Here is a 19,820-nt window from a genome sequence, read left to right as displayed (position 1 = left end):
TCCTGGAGACCTGAGATCCAATCCCACGTCTAGCTCCCTGCATGGGGCCTGCTTCTCCCTCTACCTGTGTCTCTGCCTCCCTCCCTCTCTCTCTCTCTCTGTTTCTCATGAATGAATAAATAAAATCTTTTAAAAGACAAAAACAGAACTGATAGTTGAAAGGCCACCTATACTTTTGAAAAGATACTGTTTGGATAACATGATAGGCAATGAAAGTCAAATTACAAAAATGAATGTGCTAAAAGGTAGCAATTTGACACAAAAGAAAGTGTAGAACATTCCTAGTGCCAGCACAACAACGGGATTCAGAATCAATTTACATGTCAGAACATTTTCACATCTATTCTAAAAAGGAAAAATTTCCCCGCATTTTTTATGGTGAAGGTGACACTAACCAAATTTTTATTTTGTCTGACAGTCCCACATTAATAAGAATTAGCATATGAAAAATTTTACATGGATGACACATAGGAAAAGCCATGACACATAATTTTAACGGCAATAAGATTTATTTCCTATTTTATTCATGTTTCCACTCAACAAGCTAGAACTAATGTACTCATATAATTTTAAAGCCAAAAAAAAATCTTATGGCTAAATTGTACATAAACATTTCTACCACATACTGTGAACAGGGGCTTTTAAGAGCAATCTGTTTGAAAATCTCTGATGCTAAATATTTCAGATTATTTTTCCTATCTTTTAAAAACATAAAGAATAAAATGATAGAGTTAGAAGCAATATTCCTCACAAAGAAAACTATCATATTGCTTGTTTTTCATCTCTACTATCAAAGATCTCCAACAATGTGTTTCTATGACTAATTGGGAATGGGGGGGAGGAGATACAGTACCATTGAAACTTCAACTCCTAGGACTGTCTCCTGGAATTCTGATTCTCTTGATCTGTGTCAGAGTTCAAAAATATGCATTTTAATGAATATCCCTTCCATATGATTCCTGGGCACACTAAATTTTGGCATAAAAATACTGATTGAAAGAGACACATGCACTCTGATGTTTATAGTGGCATTACCAACAATAGCTGGCTGGGACGCCTGGGTGGCTCAACGGTTGAGCATCTGCCTTTGGCTCAGGGCCTGATCCCAGGGTTCTGCTATCGAGTCCCACATCGGGATCCCTGCATGGAACCTGCTTCTCCCTCTGCCTGTGTCTCTGCCTCTCTCTGTGTGTCTCTCATGAATAAATAAATAAAATCTTTAAAAAACAAAACAATAGCTGGATTATGGAAAGAGCCCAAATGTCCATCAACTGATGAATAGATAACAAAGTTATTCGTGTGGTGTATAATGTATATATATATATATATATATATATAAAATCTGTGTGTGTGTGTATATATAATATATATAATATTCCATTATTCCATATATTTATAATGAAATATTACTCGGCCATAAAAAGGAATGAAATCTTGCCATTTGCCATGACACGGTTGGAGCTTAGAGAGTACTATGTATGCTAGGCAGAATAAATCAGTCAGAGAAAGACAAGTACCATATGATTTCACTCATATGTGGAATTTAAGGAAAAAACAGATGAACATAGGAGAGAAAAAAAGGCAAACCATAAAATAAACTCTTAACTATAGAGAACAAACTGAGGGTTGCTGGAGGGGAGATTGGGTTAAATGGGTGTTGGGGATTAAGGAGTGCACTTGTATTAAGATGAGCATTGGGTATTGTATGTAAGTGATGAATACTATATTGTACACCTTAAACTAATATTACACTGTATGTTAACTAACTGGAATTTAAATAAAAACTTGAAAAAGAAAAAAAAGACCAAAAAACCAAAAAATATTATCCTGCAGTTTGAAATCCATACACTATGCACTAGATCTGAAGAATTAATTAGAGAATATTTTTCAGGGAGAAATGGCACCAGAGAAGTATTTAAAATGTAAATTAATAAAAAGAAGAATGTCTGAATCATAGGGATTTTGATAATGAGTCAACCCTAATATATCTGTTGGGAATTACTTATAATTATTATAATTTTCCGATGGATTAGGTAAACACACACACACACACACAAATTACTAGAATTTATAATTTACTTGAATTCAAGTAAATTGAATATACTACATTATCAGTGGCAGAAATTAACCCATAAAGTAAATGGCTGAAATTACAATCAAATTTATTATTCATGAAAACATTCACAGTACCTGATTGAGCAGTTTTAAAATTATTATTTGTTAAATAAGCCAGCTTTTAAACCTAATGCTATTAAGATAAGCCATTAATTGATTTTCCATTTTTAGCTTTTAAAAATTCATTGTTGGGGATCCCTGGGTGGCGCAGCGGTTTAGCGCCTGCCTTTGGCCCAGGGCGTGATCCTGGAGACCCACGTCGGGCTCCCTGCATGGAGCCTGCCTCTCCCTCTGCCTGTGTCTCTGCCTCTCTCACTCTCTCTGTGTGTGTGTGACTATCATAAATAAATAAAAATTTAAAAAAAATTAATCGTTGCAATATTATTACTTTTTAATCATTAATATAGAAAACTATTACTCAATTTTAGGTTTGAAAACTGACAAGCACTTGTGTTCCTCTATACCAGCATATGAGTGGAACAAGTTTTCAAAGCCTTCTTATTTTATTGCTTATTAATTAATTTTCACTGTATTACACATTTGTCTAAAACAAAAACATTAAAACTTCTGTCATTTTTTATTTTGTTTTGTTTTAATAAATGTTAATATTTATATGAACCCATCAGACACATGGAGAAAAGCATGGAGCAGACTCTTTAAGACAAGGAGAGTCCAGCTACAGCACACAATGGCTTTGATATGGACCATCCCATCAGGAATTGTGTGTATAAATTTTATCTGTAGATGTATACATTGTACCTTTTTTCCAATCAATACCAAGGACCAAAAAACTCTTTAAAATGTCTTTGGTTGTTTTACCATTAAGCAGTTCAGAAATTTAAGTCTTTACCAATGTCATCCACAAATTTAGTAACAACATATTTTTTTTTAAGATTTTTTTTTAAGATTTTATTTTTTATTTATTCATGAGAGACACAGAGCGAGAGAGAGAGGCAGAGACACAGGCAGAGGGAGAAGCAGGCCCCATGCAGGGAGCCCACTGTGGGACTCGATCCTGGGACTCCAGGATGACACCCCGGGCTGCAGGCGGCACTAAACCACTGCACCACGGGGCTGCCCAACAACATATTTTATAGCAGTGAAATTTTCTGCTTCCATCCAATTTTAAGTTTAAAGAAAATTGGATTGAGCTCAATCTTTTAATCACTTGTTACTATGTGAGTTGTTTTATAACGCACCTTCTTCAGCCTGGCTTCGGCCTATCGCTGCATGAGCAACATTCTTCAATCCAATTTATTATCCAAGGTGATTCTGAAATTGACTTTGAAGGAAGTTTTAAGCAATTGTAATTTGGCCCTCTGATTGGGTTTTCTATTCTACCAGGGGAAGACTTTTTTTTTTCTTTGAAGCTGCAAAATAGGATATTTTTCAAATGTACAGGATAGTATAAAATAGCAAGATGGATGATTTCATACAGTTATATCTCTGGATTTTAACGAGGGTTATAAACTTGAACCCCACGTTGGGTGTAGAGATTACTTAAAAATAAAATCTTTAATAAAATAAAATAAAAAGTCCAGGGACAGAGTTAGATCCTCCACCATAGCTCAAATGAGGGGTCAAAATCCCTTCCCTGTTTCTCATTGCTTCTCTCTGCTGTAATTTCCTTCTTAGGCAGGCTATTGTCATAGGGCAGCAATGGTGGCCTTTACAAAAATCCAAGATTTCATTCTGCTAATTTAGCAATCCAATGGAAAAGAGAGAACTTTTACAGTAGAGAGTTCCAATAAAAACCCAAGGTTTAGGACACCTGGGTGGTTCTGTTGGTAGAGCATGTGATTCTTGATCTCGGGGTCATGAGTTGGAGCCTCACATCAGGTACAAGATTCCAGAAAAAAAAAAGAAAAGAAAAGAAAAGAAAAGAAAAGAGAAAAGAAAAAGAAGAAAAAAGAAAAGAAAAAAAGAAAGAAAAAAGAAAAAAAAGAAAAAAAGAAAAGAAAAGAAAAGAAAAGAAAAGAAAAGAAGAAAAGAAAAGAAAAGAAAAAAGAAAAAAAGACACCCAATGGCTGATTTTCATTGACTTGAATTAGGTCACAAGCCTGCATCTCAGTGAGTAGCTCGTATTAGGGGTGGTGGAAGTCTTTTGAGTGGCCCTGGGATTAGGGGTGAGGTAAGGACAGCTAACCCAGTTTTGGTGAAGGTGAAGGAGGATGGCACTCCCAAGCACCATAGGGGTGCTGTTTACAGAAGCAGCATGAATGCTGGCAAGGCAAACCCATGAATTTTTACTGCATGCTACTACATGTATTTCCTCAGCCATGCAAACAAACCACTGGAGGATAGTCAATCCTGATCTGAGGAGCATCTGAAGGTCTGCCCAGTGGCAGGGAAGCACTCCTGTTCCTCAGGCACATGGACTTCACTCTGCCCAGAGGCCCAGTTTGCAGACACACCTCCTTGCCCAGCCCACCCAGACAGGCCTGAGCCCTGAACAGTAGTGCTTTAGGCTCAAGCTGAGGACTCCAGCATATGCCAAGTTTGACTTTTCCTTCTTAGGAATTTCCTTTGGCTTAAGGGCCCCTTCTTTGTCATTCTGTTCATTCTTAAGAAGTCCTTGCTGCTAGAATGTCTGCAATTTAGCATAGTTTATTGCCTAATATAGCCCGCTGCAGGAAGCAAACTTTTTTTCCCTTTCTGCATCATTGAAAGATGTTTTAACAAAAGGAACAGTTTCCTCGGAGGGTGAGAAAAAAATAGGAAGGGAATAAATCATAATGAAAGGAAGAAAAATTGGATCTCTTCCCATTTGTACTGTAAGTCAGTAATATTTGGAGGGAAGCCATCTTAGTGTTAATTAATTTAAGAAGGGAAGAGGTCATGAGGTTTTCTATCCATTTAAGGAAGGAGCAAACACTATAATAACAAGTTTGTCTGAGAGAACTCAAATCCACAGTAACAGGGCCTTTGGAATGACGGCCTTGACATTCCTGTTAAAATTTAGTTGAGGAATCCCCCTTCAGTGCCTAATATAAGCAGAATACTTCAAGTGCTTCATAATTATAATTAAGGTAGGTCGAGAGACAAAGGTCGTGATAATTTCAAGGTAGAGTCAGTTCTGTTTGAAAGCTTGTTTTGAAAACATCAATTTATTCTAACATAAAGGGATAATTTGAGCAGAATGAGGCTAGAACTGCTAGGGGAATGCACAGAGCTGCTGAGTGAGCTGCATGGGCTACTCAAACGCACATACACGTGCCGGGATCTCAAATATAAACCAGCTACGTTGGTTTATGTTTGTGTTATGAGCTATACCCATCCACTTCTGTTGGTACAAGTCTCCATCCCATTTCCATAATGCTTCCTCCATCACTTGACGATAATTCACAATCAACTCTTCCGACACTCACTTCTACAAGCAACTGCATGTGTTCTCCTAGAGTGCCCAGTATACTGAACTATTTATTTCTTAACCGTTTAAAATGTACCAAACTGTGCTGTGGTTTTTATTAGTTCTCATTTATTTCCCTTAAATGTATCGGGGACAGTTTTTGAATGTCACACCCCTAACCTCAGTTTTCCTGTAAGCCCTATGGTTTTTATTGCTCAATTTTGCAGGGTGATGATTTTTAGGAAGATATATGTCACTTTAGAATAAAATCAACTGTATCAAGTATCAAAAAAGCTTCTTCAACAGAAGTTCTCAATATTAAATAATTTGAAGTAATATTTATTGAATGAGCACTGTGTTCTAGATTTTTACATGTATTGGCTAGCTAACTTAGGTGGGGTGTTGTTTTGTTTTGTTTTGTTTTGTTTTGTTTTGAGAGAGAGAGAAAGAGATAGAGTGCCTGGCATGTGTGCACGTTAGCAGGGGTGTGGAGCAGAAGGAGAGGGAGACAGAAAATCTTAAGCAGGCTCCACGCCCAGCATGATGCCAGTGCAGGGCTCTGCATCTCAAAACCCTGAGATGTGACCTGAGCCGAAATCAAGAGTCAGAGGCTTAATGACTGGGCCACTCAGATGGCCCAAATTTAACTTAGTCTTAAAATGACACAAGTTAGGTGTAATTATTATCCACATTTTATAATAGGATTTAGAGCAATTAAATACTTTATTCTCCATCACAGAACTAACAAACAGTTGGGATTCCAGCTCTCTGAGATTGCAGATCCTGCTTTGACTAGCAGGGCCACATATCAGCCATGGTCAAAGTACTGTGCCAAGGGAATCGGGCCCTGAAACTGGACATCCTTGAGGTCAAATCCAGGTTCTACCACTTACCTAGGTGTATATCATTGAACAAGTTACTAGAACTTTCTACATTCAGTTTCCTAATCTGAAAAATGGAAGTCAATCATAATTAAAAAAAAGCTAATATTTATTGAGCATTTCTTATTTCTCTCAAAACACTTAGGAGATAGAAATATGATCCCCTTTCTACAAATGACAAAACTCAGGCTTCGAAAAGCTAAGAAATTTGATCACAGTGGCATAGCTAGTAAGCAGTGGAGCAGGGATTTAACCTCAGTCTGTTAAACTCCAAAGACTCACCTGAACCACTATCTACCACAACCTCCAATAAAACCTTTCTCCGAGTGGGGTGCCTGGGTGGCTCAGCGGTTGCGCATCTGCCTTTGGCATGTTCCCAAGGTCCTGGGATCAAGTCCCACATCCGGCTCCCTGCGAGGAGCCTGCCTCTCTCTCTGTGTCTCTCATGAATAAATGAATAAAATCTTTAAAAACAGAACAAACAAAAACCTTTCTCCTGGCTGTCTCTGAGGTTTGAAAGAGAGGCTCTATAAATTGCTTAGCATTATGCCCAGTCTAAGGGATAAACTCAGTGAATGAAGTACAGTGTTATTACCACTGGAGATTAGCCGGGAACAAAAATCATTATAAAACAAGGTAAAATGTAAACAGTGTTGGGAGATGAAAAAGGCACAGTGTTGGGGCAGGGAGACGGGGGCCGTGAATATCCAGGGAGTTCAAAGGAAGGAAACATGATATTTGCAAAAGAGGCAGACAGAGATGTTGGAGGGTAGGGGATGTGGAGTGAACAGCAGAGACCCCAACGCAGGTAGGACTCGTGGGGAGTCTGTTCAGGGAGCAGAGCGCAGCTGTGGTCCGTGTAGGGAACCCTGAAGGGTAGATGAGAAAGAGACCAACTGGGTGTCCCCGGGGAGGGCTTCAAACTGCTAGGAGAGGAGTCTTTGTTGAATCTGGTGCATGATGGGGAGTCAGTTTGGTTTTTGAGCGCGGAGGTAACGTAAGCAGGGTTGAGCTCTGAGGAAACAACAAATCTGGTGAGGATTATAGCAGAGGGCGACTGAGGGCGTGGGCAGGACAGAGGCTTGAGCCATCAGATGCCGCCCCTGTCAGCTTCCAGGGGAGTGTGGGCTCCCAGAAGCACCTTCTAGGCAGCCCGGCCTCCGATGGTCCTTTCTGGCTTGTTGGGTTTGCTGTACAACAAGGCCCTCTGCAGGCAACCTGATGGCTACACTCAGAGGAACGGAGATGATGCAGGATCTTAAAATCAATCCAAAGAACTGAGGGTGCGGATTGAAAGGCCCATAAAACCCTGAACAAGTAGCGAGCGGTATGACAGAAGCGGGCTAGGTGTTGGGAGCAAGCGCCGCACCAAAGCACTGCAAGCACGTGGGACCAGCGCTCTCTATCTTCCATTTTCCAAAGGAAGCTCAAAAAAATAGCTAGATTTTTAAAAAATATATTAAAATACCTAGATTTCTAAATGTGAGCTTGTTTTAAAATAAACACCATGAGGGTCAAAGGAAATGTATCTTCAGGCTGGATGTGCTGTAAAGGCTGCCTGTTTTCCACACACAACTTTCACCCAAAAGGGGAATGTAGAGATCATCCTGAGTCTTAACTCCCCTGCTGAACAGATGAGGACATCATGTGCGAAGGGCCCCGACAAAGCTAAACTATCACGCAGCTGGACCAGATCGCAGGTCATTCAAGTGTCCCTCCCTTGCATCAATCCTTTTAATGTTGCTTCCAATTTTTACCCCTTGGTGGGCCACTGTCATTGAGCATCTTTCTTTAAAGTGTATGTGGGACTTGGGGTAGGATTGTAAGGGTGATGTGGTGGGAAGGAGATTAATAAAATTTTTCTGCAGATGGGGAAACCACGCATTCCCCATCCCCTCACCAAACTAAGCCAGGTGTGTCCCAATTAGGTGTGTCCCTTTTTCACAGGCTGGGGTCAGGTGTTCCCGAGTGACCTCCTCATCCTGGAGTCCTGAAGGTAAAACAGGGTTTTAACCTGAAGGTAAAACAGTCAACAGCCTCTCCCCAGAATGTACCTTCATCTGTCAGTGGGCACTGGAACCCTGTTCTGGCCCCACCCTAGGGATAGTATGCAGATTTTCTTTTTTTTTTTTTTAGATTGTGTTTATTTATTCATGAGAGACACAGAGAGAGAGAGAGAGGTAGAGACGTAGCAGAAGGAGAAGCAGGCTGCATGCAGGAAGCTCGATGCGGGACTCAATCCAGGACCCCTGGATCATGCCCTGAGACACAGGCAGACCCTCAACCATTGAGCCACCCAGGTGTCCCAGTATGCAGATCTTAATAATCAGCAGATGATAGCAGGGAGTTTCTGTGGTTGATCTATGACAAAGACTATTATTTTATATAATTTAAAGAACTTTTTTTCACTTGCATACAAACCACTTGGATATTATCTCTAAGCTCATCAAGAAACAAACCCCCTAACATCAATATTTTCCATAAAATATTGGGGAGCATTATCATACGGAGTTTAGATGTGGGGCTTTGGCATTAGGTCTATCTGTTCAAATCTAGGCTCTGCCACTGAAAGGCTAAGTGACCTTGACAAAGATTAGACTTTTCTCTTACCTTCGATTACACACAGTTGTGGATTCACTAAAATAATGCTAATAATGCTTTTCAAACATTGTAAGTGCTCGTGATTGGTAGCTATATTACACTATCAGTTTAACTCGATTTGTGAGGAGACTCAATATTGAATTGATATTTTCATGCAATTTTAAAGATCTATAGATGCCATTCTTTCCAGAAAGCTTGAAGCCTATATAATATCCTCTTAAAGATCAAAAGCACTGCTGGTTTGATAACCTGCTTGACTGTGGTCCTAACCGAATTTCAATCTAAGTGATTTATGCTCCAATAACACCTGAGACATAAAAACTATAAAGAAAAGTCATGAGATATATTATAAATGAGACCCAACTAAAAAATTCAATTCTCCTTGCTACCCTATAATCACACTCATAATCTTTATGGGATGTTTCTTTGGAGCCTGTGGGTGTTGCCCACAATCTGGAATAGCCATCATGCTTAGTCTTGGCAGAGGGGTGAAATAAAATGGTGGGACTCATTCATTCAGGTGGATATTCTACAGGGGCCTAACCTTTGCATTTTTAGGAAATGAACTGCTTGGCCTCGTGTACTCTGAGCTGTGCACTCATGGACTGAATAATTAACAGAAATCTGGAGGTGAATTTGGAAGATCTGCTCCTGAATGTGCTACTGAATAGGGCTGCGCCAAGATTTGGACAGAAATGTGGGCTCACCCAGATTAGCAGTACCCGACTGACAAATTAAATTTCAACACTTCTAGTTCATCTTGGCAGATGCTAGTAGTCTGATGTCATGCAGCCATGATGTAAGCCAGAAAGAGTGGTATTTTGCAATAGAAAGATTCTGGTAACCCTTCCCATGAATGTGGGTTGCAGGATATCAATATTTACATCACACTACAGAGAGTCTGTGACATTTTGCAATACCAGAAGTTAGATGGCTTACTCATGGTGTTCTGCAGACAAAAACTGTCCTTACGTCCAACATCAAATGCTTAAATTGCTGATGTTGGCCTTGTGATTTTCTTAAAAATTTTTTTCAATTACATATAAGGAACAGAAATCTTCTTGACGTCACCAAAGTGGACAATTCAAAATTAAAGGATTAGGTTTTGTATTGTGCCAGGAAACACTAAAAGATAACCTATGTTTTAATTTCATCTACTTCAAACATCACAAAAACATAATATGCAAAAAGTAATTTGGGATGGGGCACCTGGCCAGTTCAGACAGTAGAATATGGGACTCTTGATCTCAGGGTCATGATTTTAAGCCCCATGTTGGTATAGAGATTATTTAAAAAAAAAAAAAAAAGTAATTTGGGGAAAGAGGATACAATAACAAGTAATTAAAATTCTTTTTTGTAAATTTACTGGTTCACATATGACTGAAGTTACAGTGTTTGCTCCTACCCCTAGCATGGTCCAATATACTAATTAATGAAGCACTCATGAATATCGAGACTTAAGAATGTGTTCTCAAAGATTGAAGGATAGACACAGGAAGAAGACAAAACGGGAATTGAATGAAATCAATGAACTCCTTATCCAGTTTGATTTAGTCAAAGATGCCAGAAACATTCCCATTTCTTCCCTAGATGATCCACCTCACCTAATAATTCATGACTGAAAGCTGTAAAGGTAGTGCTGAGGCAGGGCTTCCCTGGCAGACTTTTCCCAAGGTCTTTACTGCATACAGAGAAGAGGGAAAAAAAGACGGAAAATTTGCAAAACATCTTGTATGTTTTCTCACTCAAGTTCTACTCGCATATATGAATATTGCTATAGGAATGCCAAGATTTCTCCCTGCAAAATTAAATCGAGGTGTTATGGGACCCGGAGACTATTTTGTATGATGGACCACAAACAGATGGCCTCTCTTAAGCCACACTCTACATTTCTGTCTCTCATGGGGTGAGGGAGGACATTTTATACCCTGAACGCACACTATTCCACAGTATTGGATTCTCTATTGGTCTCTGTTTTGCTTTGGCAATCTGGAAATTTTAATTCTCTGTCTGGTGTTATTTAATTTCAGTTATATTATGTTTACAATTTAGAAATATTTATAGACAGCAGATATTTATAACTTTTTAGGTTATCACCTCCCCAGATTCCGGCATTAATTCCTCTTTCCTTTCATCAGGAGGCAGTCCTTAGTTAAGCTTTATTGCTTCTTCCTGGACTCTCCTTAGCTTTTTAACACCTTTTTGAAATGCCCAGGAAGAGCATAGCTTTCTAGGTGCGGTTGCTGGAGTCACTGGGAGGAACCTTCACCTCCCCACTTTTTGGTATGATGTAACCTTTGCATACTTTGTGAGGACAAGCAGAAAGTGCTGACACGCACTTCATCTGCATTAAATTCCTTGTGGAGGAAAAACAAAGCTGGAGAAATACCTTCCACTCAAAGGAGACAGCCTGTAAAGTTTTGTTTAGGAGTGAGCGGAGGGACGCCTGGGTGGCTCCGTGGTTGAGCGTCTGCCTTCGGCTCAGGTTGTGATCCTGGGGCTCTGGGATCAAGTCCCACGTCGGGCTCCCTGCAGGGAGCCTGCTTCTCCCTCTGCCTGTGTCTCTGCCTCTCTCTCTCTGTCTCTCATGAATAAGTAGGTAAAATCTTTTTTTTTTTTTTAAAGAACATTTGTGTTTGATTCTCTTTTAACCCATCTTGTGATCAGAACTGTTTTGCTTATCCACATCACAATGGAGGAAAACAAAGTCCATAGTTTCAGACTGAATCCAAAAGAAAATTAGTAGATAACATTATTCTTCAATTTCATATTTCACTTCCTTGCAAAACAAGTTTTTAATTAATTATTTTACAAACCAAACAGTAAAATGCACACCTGAGATGATATCCAGTGGTGTGTCTGGGGATTAGAGGTGGCGCAGAGGACAGAGGTGGGGTTGAGAATAATCCCACTAGCAGAACAAACACGGAAAACACTTTCAAATTTTAAAGCTATCAGGGCCTTGTAGAAATAAAACCAAAGCCCGAAGAAATTAAAGGACCTGCACAAGACTATTCGACGTACAGGGAAGAAATAGGATTAAAGAGGAAGGACTCTAATTTAAAAACAGGCATTTCTGCCATTGTTCCATTATCTCTCACTCTGTGCAAATCTGCTATCAAGTATCCAGAAATGGGAACGAAAGTTTCCAGATGCTGTTGGCTGATGAAAAAAATTCCTATAAAAAAAATTCCTATGTCCAGTTCTTCAGTTTCTATTTCAGGGCAAATGGTAGCATTTTATTTATTGGTAGAATTCTAGAATTTCAGCCAAAATGGATAGTCACCAGGTAGTTCCACTAACAACAGGAAGAGGCGATGAACATAAACATTAGGGGAGCAATAAGTCCAACACAGAGTTTTATAATCCGTGCAGAAACAGAAATGTTTCGCCTACTCAGGATTCAATTTCCAGAAAGCTTTCAGTCATTAAAAACTCTTTAGCTTATTCCATATTTCACAGATAAAGGCTACACATTATTGTCACAAGGTGGGCATGATGTATGTTTGCCTTGGACATGGCATTTTCTTTTTTCTGGTTTAGGCTTCAGGCACATGCTTGCATCCCTGGAGGGGTCATAATACTGACCTCATCTAGACAGTTGACATCACGTTCTTTTAGTTACCATGAAAGCAGCATGCCTGGGATGAGGTCCACAGAGCATTGATACAAAATACTGGCGGTAGCAAGGGCATGAAGAGCCCAAGCTTGGCACTGCTTTGACTTGCTGCAAGCTCGATCATTATTGCCATGAAAATTCACATCTGACATGGCCAGAAGCGTGAAACTCAGTCCTTCTGCAATCAGAACAATAACCACATAACAACAGCAACAAATCCAGAGTAGGACAATGAACCTGACTTCTGGCACTGTAGCTTGTTCCCTCGGCTCCCATGGCACCCTAACAATGACAAAGTCTGAAGACCGACGTTGAAGTTTATTCCCTCATTTCATCATGATCCCAACTTCCGTTATTTTCCAGTCCAGTCAGTTTGTTGTTTCAGTTGAAGTTTTCAGTTTGGGGCCCGCTGACTTTTATAAATGCCTCATGAGAATTTCTTACAGAGGCCTCACAGGGGTCTTCCTCCAGAACAGATGTTGTAAGGTGATTTCAGGTTTAGACACCTAAAACAGAATGTTGGTTTCCATGTGAATCTGACTGCTGTCTGTATAATTTATTGAGGATGACATCTATCCTGTGGTATCGCTGTTGCTCCTGGTGTCCCCACCTCCAATCTGTGGGCTGGACCTACTCCCCACCCCCACCCCTCTGGGGCTACACCTGTCAACAAGCTCACAGCTGCCTCCTTCTCCAGAGGACGGCCCTTGGCCAACAGGGCACTTAGCCTGAAGATTCCTGGGAAATTGCAAGCCCTCGCCTTCTTTCCCACCGGGAGCACCCTGCCACCCATGCTTGATGACATAGGGCACTAAAACCAAGATCTGGGATGCTTGGGTGGCTCAGCGGTTGAGTGTCTGCCTTCTGCTCAGTGCATGATCCCGGGGTCCTGGGATAGAGTCCTGCATCCGGGCTCCCCACAGGGAGCTTTCCTCTCCCTCTGAGTCTCTCATGAATAAATAAGTAGAATCTTTAAAACAAACAAACAAACTCAAGATCCTTTACTCTCTTGGGAGACCATTTATATTTTAGGTCTTCCTATGCAATTGGGCCAAGGCTAGACAGAGTGAAAGTCATGTCCTCATCTTTGCTCACTTTCTTCCTCTAGTCCATTTTTCCATTCTCCATACCAGGGTTCACTTAGAGCACGCCCTCGGCCAATGACTTGCACAAGAATCCCCATCCTAGGTTTTGCTGCTAAGGAATCTGACCTCCAACAGTAGTCTTGTTAACATTAAAAGGTCAAGGGATGCCTGGATGGCTCAGCGGTTGGGCGTCTGCCTTTGGCTCAGGTCCTGATCTCGGGATGCAGGATTGAGTCCCACGTTGGGCTCCTTGTGGGGAGCCTGCTTCTCCCTCTGTCTCTGCCTCTCTCTGTGTGTCACTCATGAATAAATAAATAAAGTCTTTAAAAAAAATAAAAATAAGTAAAAGTTACTTCCTATTTTTTCTCTTCCTTTCTTGGTTTCTTAGGCAACTGACATAACGAAATCAATTGGTAGGACTGATTTAATATCAATTGATCTACAATTGACATAACAGATGTTCTTAGATGCCGTTACTAAGCAAACAATCTTTTTCTATTTTGCACAATCTGTTTTGGTCGTTTTAAAAATGGCAACTTAGTGAATAGGATACAGCAAAGGAAATGTATTTGCACTTTTTTCTTTAATGTAGCTCACATTATTTCTTGCCTTTTTCCTAGTTACATGGATTTAAGAAAAGATTACCGGTGCGGATAACACAAGTAATTTATACTTGTGGATCAAGCTTATTTTCTTAGGCTTTTAGCAGTAGACTAGAATCTCCTGAATAAACCCTCAACTGAAATCTGAAAAAAAAAAAAAAAAAAAGGCCCATGTTTGCCATACATTTTCTTTCTTTTTTTCTTCTCTTTTCTTCTTCTTCTTTTTTTTCTTTTTTTAAAGATTTTACTTAATTATTTATTTGAGAGAGTGAGAGCGAACATGAGTGAAGGGAAAGGCAGACTCTCTGCTGAGCAGGGAGCCCGATGTGGGGTTCAATCCCAGAACCCCGGAATCATAACCTGAGGCAAAGGCAACGCTTCACCGACTGAGCCACCTGGCTGCCCCTGCCACACATTTTCATTCCTTTAATACTCATTTCTTGATTTGTTCATTCAGCAAATATTTACTGAGTGTCTACTGTATGCCAGGCACAGTATTTAGCACTGAATATGTAATTGCAAACAAGACATGCTTTACCTCTTCTCTTGTGGGACTTACTGTCCTCCTTACCTATAACTTTGACGTGGGCAGACAGAGATGAGGATGTAGGGAAATTGTAAATAGGAGCTATTCTAATGCAATTGCAGGTAAATTTGTACTGCTTCTCTGTGTTTATAAGAAAAAGCATCAAAACAAATATGAGGAAATTGCCATATCTGCAGCCATTTTTACTAAAAAATTATACATGTCAGTACTTGGTACATCATAGGGGCTCAATAAATATTCATCAAGTGAACAAGTGCCCAGTGACTTCCTATTTTATTTTTCTCATACCTCTTTCTTATGTAGCAGTAAAAAATAGCAAGAAAACCACTTAATAATAATCCAACGCCAATCCCAATTGCAATGTATTTTTCGTAAGAATCCACAGCATATGAAGTTAAGGTCAAGTGCTCACATCTTTCTCCAGTATAACCAGTAAAACACCTTTAAAAAAAGAAAAGAATATATAATTGTAAAACTCATAGTGGTAGAGATATAAAGAAATGACCAATTTCAAAGAATGAAAAATTTCCACAGAATGTAATTTAAAGCAGAAAATGCCAAATGAAAGCCAACTGTTAAATGTATTGAAGAAGCTCTGTATTTTGCAATAATCAAACCATTAAAGCCCCATATATTTTTTTAAAGCCCCATATTACTGTAACTTCCCTCATGGGTAGAAGGGCAAGGTAGTCCACTTCCGTGGGTTGATCGAGAAAATTGTTAATCTACTCTTTCATAGGAGAATGCCTAGCAAAGCAATGATCATAGAAATAGTACTTAATTGCTCTAGAACTTTGTATTCCTGTAGTGTGTTGCTATAGAGACTTTTTCACCTCATTCTGTAATCAACCAACCCCGTGAAAACTCAGAATCATCCTTGCATACTGCTAAAGTACACATTTGGACTCAGTAGTTTTGAGGTGGAGCATAAGCTTCTGCATTTCTAACAAGCTCCCAGGTTACACAGAAGCTGCTCATGTGGGAACCCTACTTTTGAGTAATGAGGATTAGGTAGTTTAGAGAAAGACTCCTTAGATATTCAAATACAGTGACTCATGTTCAGATGATGTACCCTTTTTACTAGATAAGAGAGAGGTGAGTGGAAATGTACTATGTGCAACGCATAGAGACATGTGAAACATAAATTCATCTCCTCCCATCTCTAGGACTTGGAAAGTTCTTTGCAATTACGTGCAGATGGCTTTCTCCAGCTCATGGTGGAATGCGCAAACGCCATTGATGCAGTAACTATTGTGGTCTTCCAGGCAAGGATGTGAGAACTTCAAGGCTATGGGTCCTTCTGTGGAGTCAACTAGGAAAAGCACATACAATGTTAACAGATGAAGTGGGTCATACGTTTATAGTATATTTGTTACACACAGGTAAAGAGATCTTTAATTTTAAGGATATTCTTTGGGTGCTCTGCCTTTTAAACTGTTGGCTAATTCGGTCGGCAGGTTATACTCACAAAGTTTAGGTTGATATCATTTAGACATATTATTAATTAATTAAGGGGTGGAGGTGGACCGATGATCTGTTCTTTAGAAGCTGCACAATGAGGTATAGATACAAGTTTGCCAAAAGGTGGCAGCATTGATTCTCGTTTTTTAATTCTCCGCTTTACACCTAAGGAGTCCGCACTTAGGAAATTTGGGTTTACAGAGATCATGAACTTGAGAAGACGACCTCTCCCGTGGACTACCACTTGAGAAGGTAACTGCAAAGGGAGCACTGTGCCTGATTTCAGAAGAGGCCTTGTGATGACCTATACAAGAAGCCAGAAATAAGTTATAGCTCAAGCTTCACTAGTTGAGACAACACCTTTGAATATTAATTGGAAATTGTACTCAGTTAAGAGACATTATGAGATAGTGGGGAAAGCCCTCGAGACAGATAGAATGAGAAAATCTAGGTTTTGTCTTCTAACATCATGCAAATGACCGCATCTGGCAAAACTTTTGTGGTCAAGTGCCAGAAGTCTCTATGGGAAGTTTCCCTTTGGCATAATGCAAACGTTTCAGGATGCTTACTCCTTGTTCCCTGAGGTACTGAAGATACATGCCTAAGCCAATCTTGGGGTATATGCAGTGGGAATGACACTTGAGTCCTGTTTGGTAAAAACCTAATTACTGATTCTTAAATTTGTCTCAAGCATAATTAGTGGCATTTTATTTTGTCATTGTTATGAATAAACATATTTCCTCATCCTTAGTTATCATGTGACATCGTATTTGCCTTGCTAAGTAGATTAACAGAATCCCACTTACTTGTTTTTAGGGGAAAAAAAAAGATCTAAAAAGGCATATTTTTTTATATTGAAAATACTAAATCTTAGGTAAGCCGCCAATAAGATACTGTCATATAACTTCATTTTGGTTGAGAACACACAATGTTACCTTAAAATTCACCTTCATTTTCTTAATGTGGTGTCGTGAATCTAGTATCTCATTTTTTTTAGTATCTCATTTTAATAATTAACTGTAAGCTAGTAAGAATTTCCCTTTATAAACTGTGTTAGGTTCTTCCTGCTTCAAGACTAAATAGATTGAATGAACCAAGCCTGAAGCAGGATTTGCTAGAAAATACAAGAATTGAAAGGAGATATCTTCAAACAAAGAGTATGCTGGAGAGCCTCATCTTTCTCCTAAGGAGAAGAATGTTAGTTATAAATTTATTAAAAATTTCCTGAGGTATTGGATGCAGATTTTTAAATTAAATTAAAAAGGGGAGGGCAGCCCCGGCGGCCCAGCGGTTTAGCGCCGCCGCCTTCAGCCCAGGGCGTGACCCTGGGATCCTGGGATCGAGTCCCACGTCGGGCTCCCTGCATGGAGCCTGCTCCTCCCTCTGCCTGTGTCTCTGCCTCTCTCCCTCTCTCTCTCTCTGTGCCTTTCATGGATAAATAAAATAAAATCTTTAAAAAAAAGGAGGGGGGGGAGGCTGAAGCTCTCCATCAAGAAAGCAAAGGAAACCTGTAGAGATGATATTTTCTGTGCCCTGTTTTCTATTATTATTCTCTGTAACTTGGAAAACTTTCACTATTAAGGAAGTAAAAAGGTGGTGCTGGGTGCACTGTTATGAAGTAAGTCACTGAGGGAAACTTGAATTTTCTGTAGTATTTATCTGCCGGTGAAGAACTTTCCTCTTTGCTCAAAGGCTCAGGAGACATGAAGAGGTTTGGCTAAAAATTATTCTAAAGCTCACACTGATTTGTTTTGCAAATGGATAGATATTCAAACCTCAAATGGGCAAAATATTATAAGTAAATTATTTTTAATTTAAAAATTATTGGTGAAGTGAGGAATGTTTAAATATTGCTTGCCTTCATATTCAGGAACAAAATATCTATCTGACTTGATTTTTTTATTTGCCTGGCTCTGAGAGCAAGATATGGTGTTTCCTCTGTCCTACGTCACATTACCAATCTTCACAAGGGGGGGTGGGTAGTGATTTGTGTGAGAACCATCACCACCTGGTAACAGGTCTTGGCAGGTAACAAGTTTTCCAAGTTCACCTCTGAGAGTTCAAACAGGCTTAAAAAAATACTGATGCTCAACAACAGCCAGAAGCTATTCTAATAATAATAGTCATAGTAATAATATAGGAAAGAAAATATATCATCAAAATTGGGTCTAAGTGGTTAGGACATATAGCATAGGCTAAATAAAACAACAACAAAAGGCCCCCAAAACAAAACAAGAAAAAAGATCTTTCCAAAGATGGATTATGGCTTCATTTTGTCATAATTTCTTTGGCTTCAAAGTCCTGGTCACAGATTAAAACAGGATAGCAAAATACCAATCATCAAGAATGCCAAAACGGCGACAAAGTGCCTCAGGACATGCATGGGTTATTGGGAACCAAACAGGAGCCAAGCAGAAAATGTGGCATGTTTCACATTCAGGGCAGTAACTAAAGACAACTTCTGTGTCTCTCAGTTCCTTTACTTGCCCCTTTTAAAAAGGCAATTCTTTGCTGGCACATTTGCCTGTCACTTTCATTTAATAGCATTCTGCTAAAAGAACTGACTGCTCATAATAAAATATATACCTAAAAACGTCCAACGTTGCTTTTTATCACAATCCAAATATCTCTCAAAGATAAAGAAAAAAAAAGTCACTTAAAATAACGAAAGCGTAAAGAAAATACCTTCTGTTTTGTTAGCTGTCCAGTTACTTTGCTGGATTGTGGTTGGAGGTGTTCCCGGCACGGCTGCCTCTTGAGTCAAGGCCGTCATTGCTACATGAAGGGGTAGGGGGAAAGGCATCTTTAGCAGGTGAGCCTCCTATGTGCAAGCCACAGATCAAAAGTTATGCACAAGTCACAGATCAAAAATTAGTCTACTTCTCCCCATTTGTGTCCATTCTTAATTCACTTACATTTGAGATCCAAAACCTGACAGGGGTAGTTTCCTGACAGTTTCCCATCCGCACCAATTCTACTGGCTACCTTATAATTCCAAAAAATAGAAATACATTAATTTTTAAGAGGCAGTGGGTACATGTGTACACTGATTCAGCCACAAGGATACCACGGCATAGTAGTTAGAATATGTCAACTGCTCTCCAGCTGTATGGAGCAAACACACAGGTCTCAAAAAAGGGGGTATCCCAACCTGGTAGGAGCCAAATCTACATTACATAAGGAACTCAATTAATTCACAGATTCCTTGCTCCCTTCTTTGTCACGAGAAACACGGCTGTTAAAAGCCAACTTCTCATTCATTCGGAGAAAACAAATCCTCTTCGTATTCTACAGGGATACAGAGTGAACAAGGCAGAAAGGAACTACCTACCTTTGAATAAGAGATAGACGGATACTGGAACTCCGAGAGCCATTGCCTGCTGCTGCTGCTGCTGCTAACAGTATCCTTCGTATCCTCCTAGACTGACGGTGGAAGGTTTTTAATGCGCTCTCCTGAGTCTTTCTTGCATTTATATTTCACGAAGCGTCATCTGCTAGTTCTTACCAATCAAAAAAATATGTACTTCTGGCAGCAGCTGTAGGTAGAGCCCTCGAGGCGC

At 39.7% G+C, this 19,820-nt stretch overlaps 1 protein-coding gene across 3 annotated transcripts; it reads right to left on the bottom strand.

The window, feature by feature from the left end:
- Nucleotides 1-2,058: 2,058 nt before the first annotated feature.
- EPGN (epithelial mitogen) lies at nt 2,059-19,724 on the bottom strand. Of its 3 annotated transcripts, none has more exons than XR_012007228.1 (6): nt 19,592-19,721; nt 18,946-19,035; nt 15,991-16,111; nt 15,088-15,240; nt 13,777-13,971; nt 2,059-13,071 (listed from the first exon to the last, which is right to left on the bottom strand). XR_012007228.1 is itself a non-coding variant. In XM_072775392.1 (6 exons), exons 3-6 carry the CDS (start codon nt 19,031-19,033, stop codon nt 13,017-13,019), a joined length of 417 nt encoding a protein of 138 aa, XP_072631493.1. In that variant the 5' UTR covers nt 19,034-19,035; nt 19,176-19,245; nt 19,592-19,724; the 3' UTR covers nt 2,059-13,016. The 3 variants fall into 3 exon arrangements, 2 of the variants coding, with proteins under 2 accessions (XP_072631493.1, XP_072631492.1); XM_072775392.1 differs by lacking the exon at nt 13,777-13,971 and adding an exon at nt 19,176-19,245 and having other exon boundaries at nt 19,592-19,724; XM_072775391.1 differs by lacking the exon at nt 13,777-13,971.
- Between the last annotated feature and the right edge of the window lie 96 nt (nt 19,725-19,820).

The sequence above is a fragment of the Canis lupus genome, chromosome 14 (genome assembly GCF_048164855.1).
Source record: "Canis lupus baileyi chromosome 14, mCanLup2.hap1, whole genome shotgun sequence".
In the NCBI taxonomy this organism is placed as follows: Eukaryota; Metazoa; Chordata; class Mammalia; order Carnivora; family Canidae; genus Canis; species Canis lupus.
The sequence above is the reverse complement of the archived record's forward strand: the minus strand, read 5'-3'. Positions and strand labels throughout refer to the sequence as shown.

Coding starts and splice junctions, on each gene's coding strand:
- EPGN (XM_072775391.1), bottom strand. CDS start 19,634: ATGGCTCTCGGAGTTCCAGTATCCGTCTATCTCTTATTCAAAG. Junction 15,241..15,990: donor CTGGAGAAAGCCATCTGCAC/GTAATTGCAAAG, acceptor CTTTTTTTAAAG/GTGTTTTACTGGTTATACTG. Junction 13,072..15,087: donor TACTGCTACATAAGAAAGAG/GTATGAGAAAAA, acceptor ATTCTGTTTTAG/GTGTCTAAACCTGAAATCAC.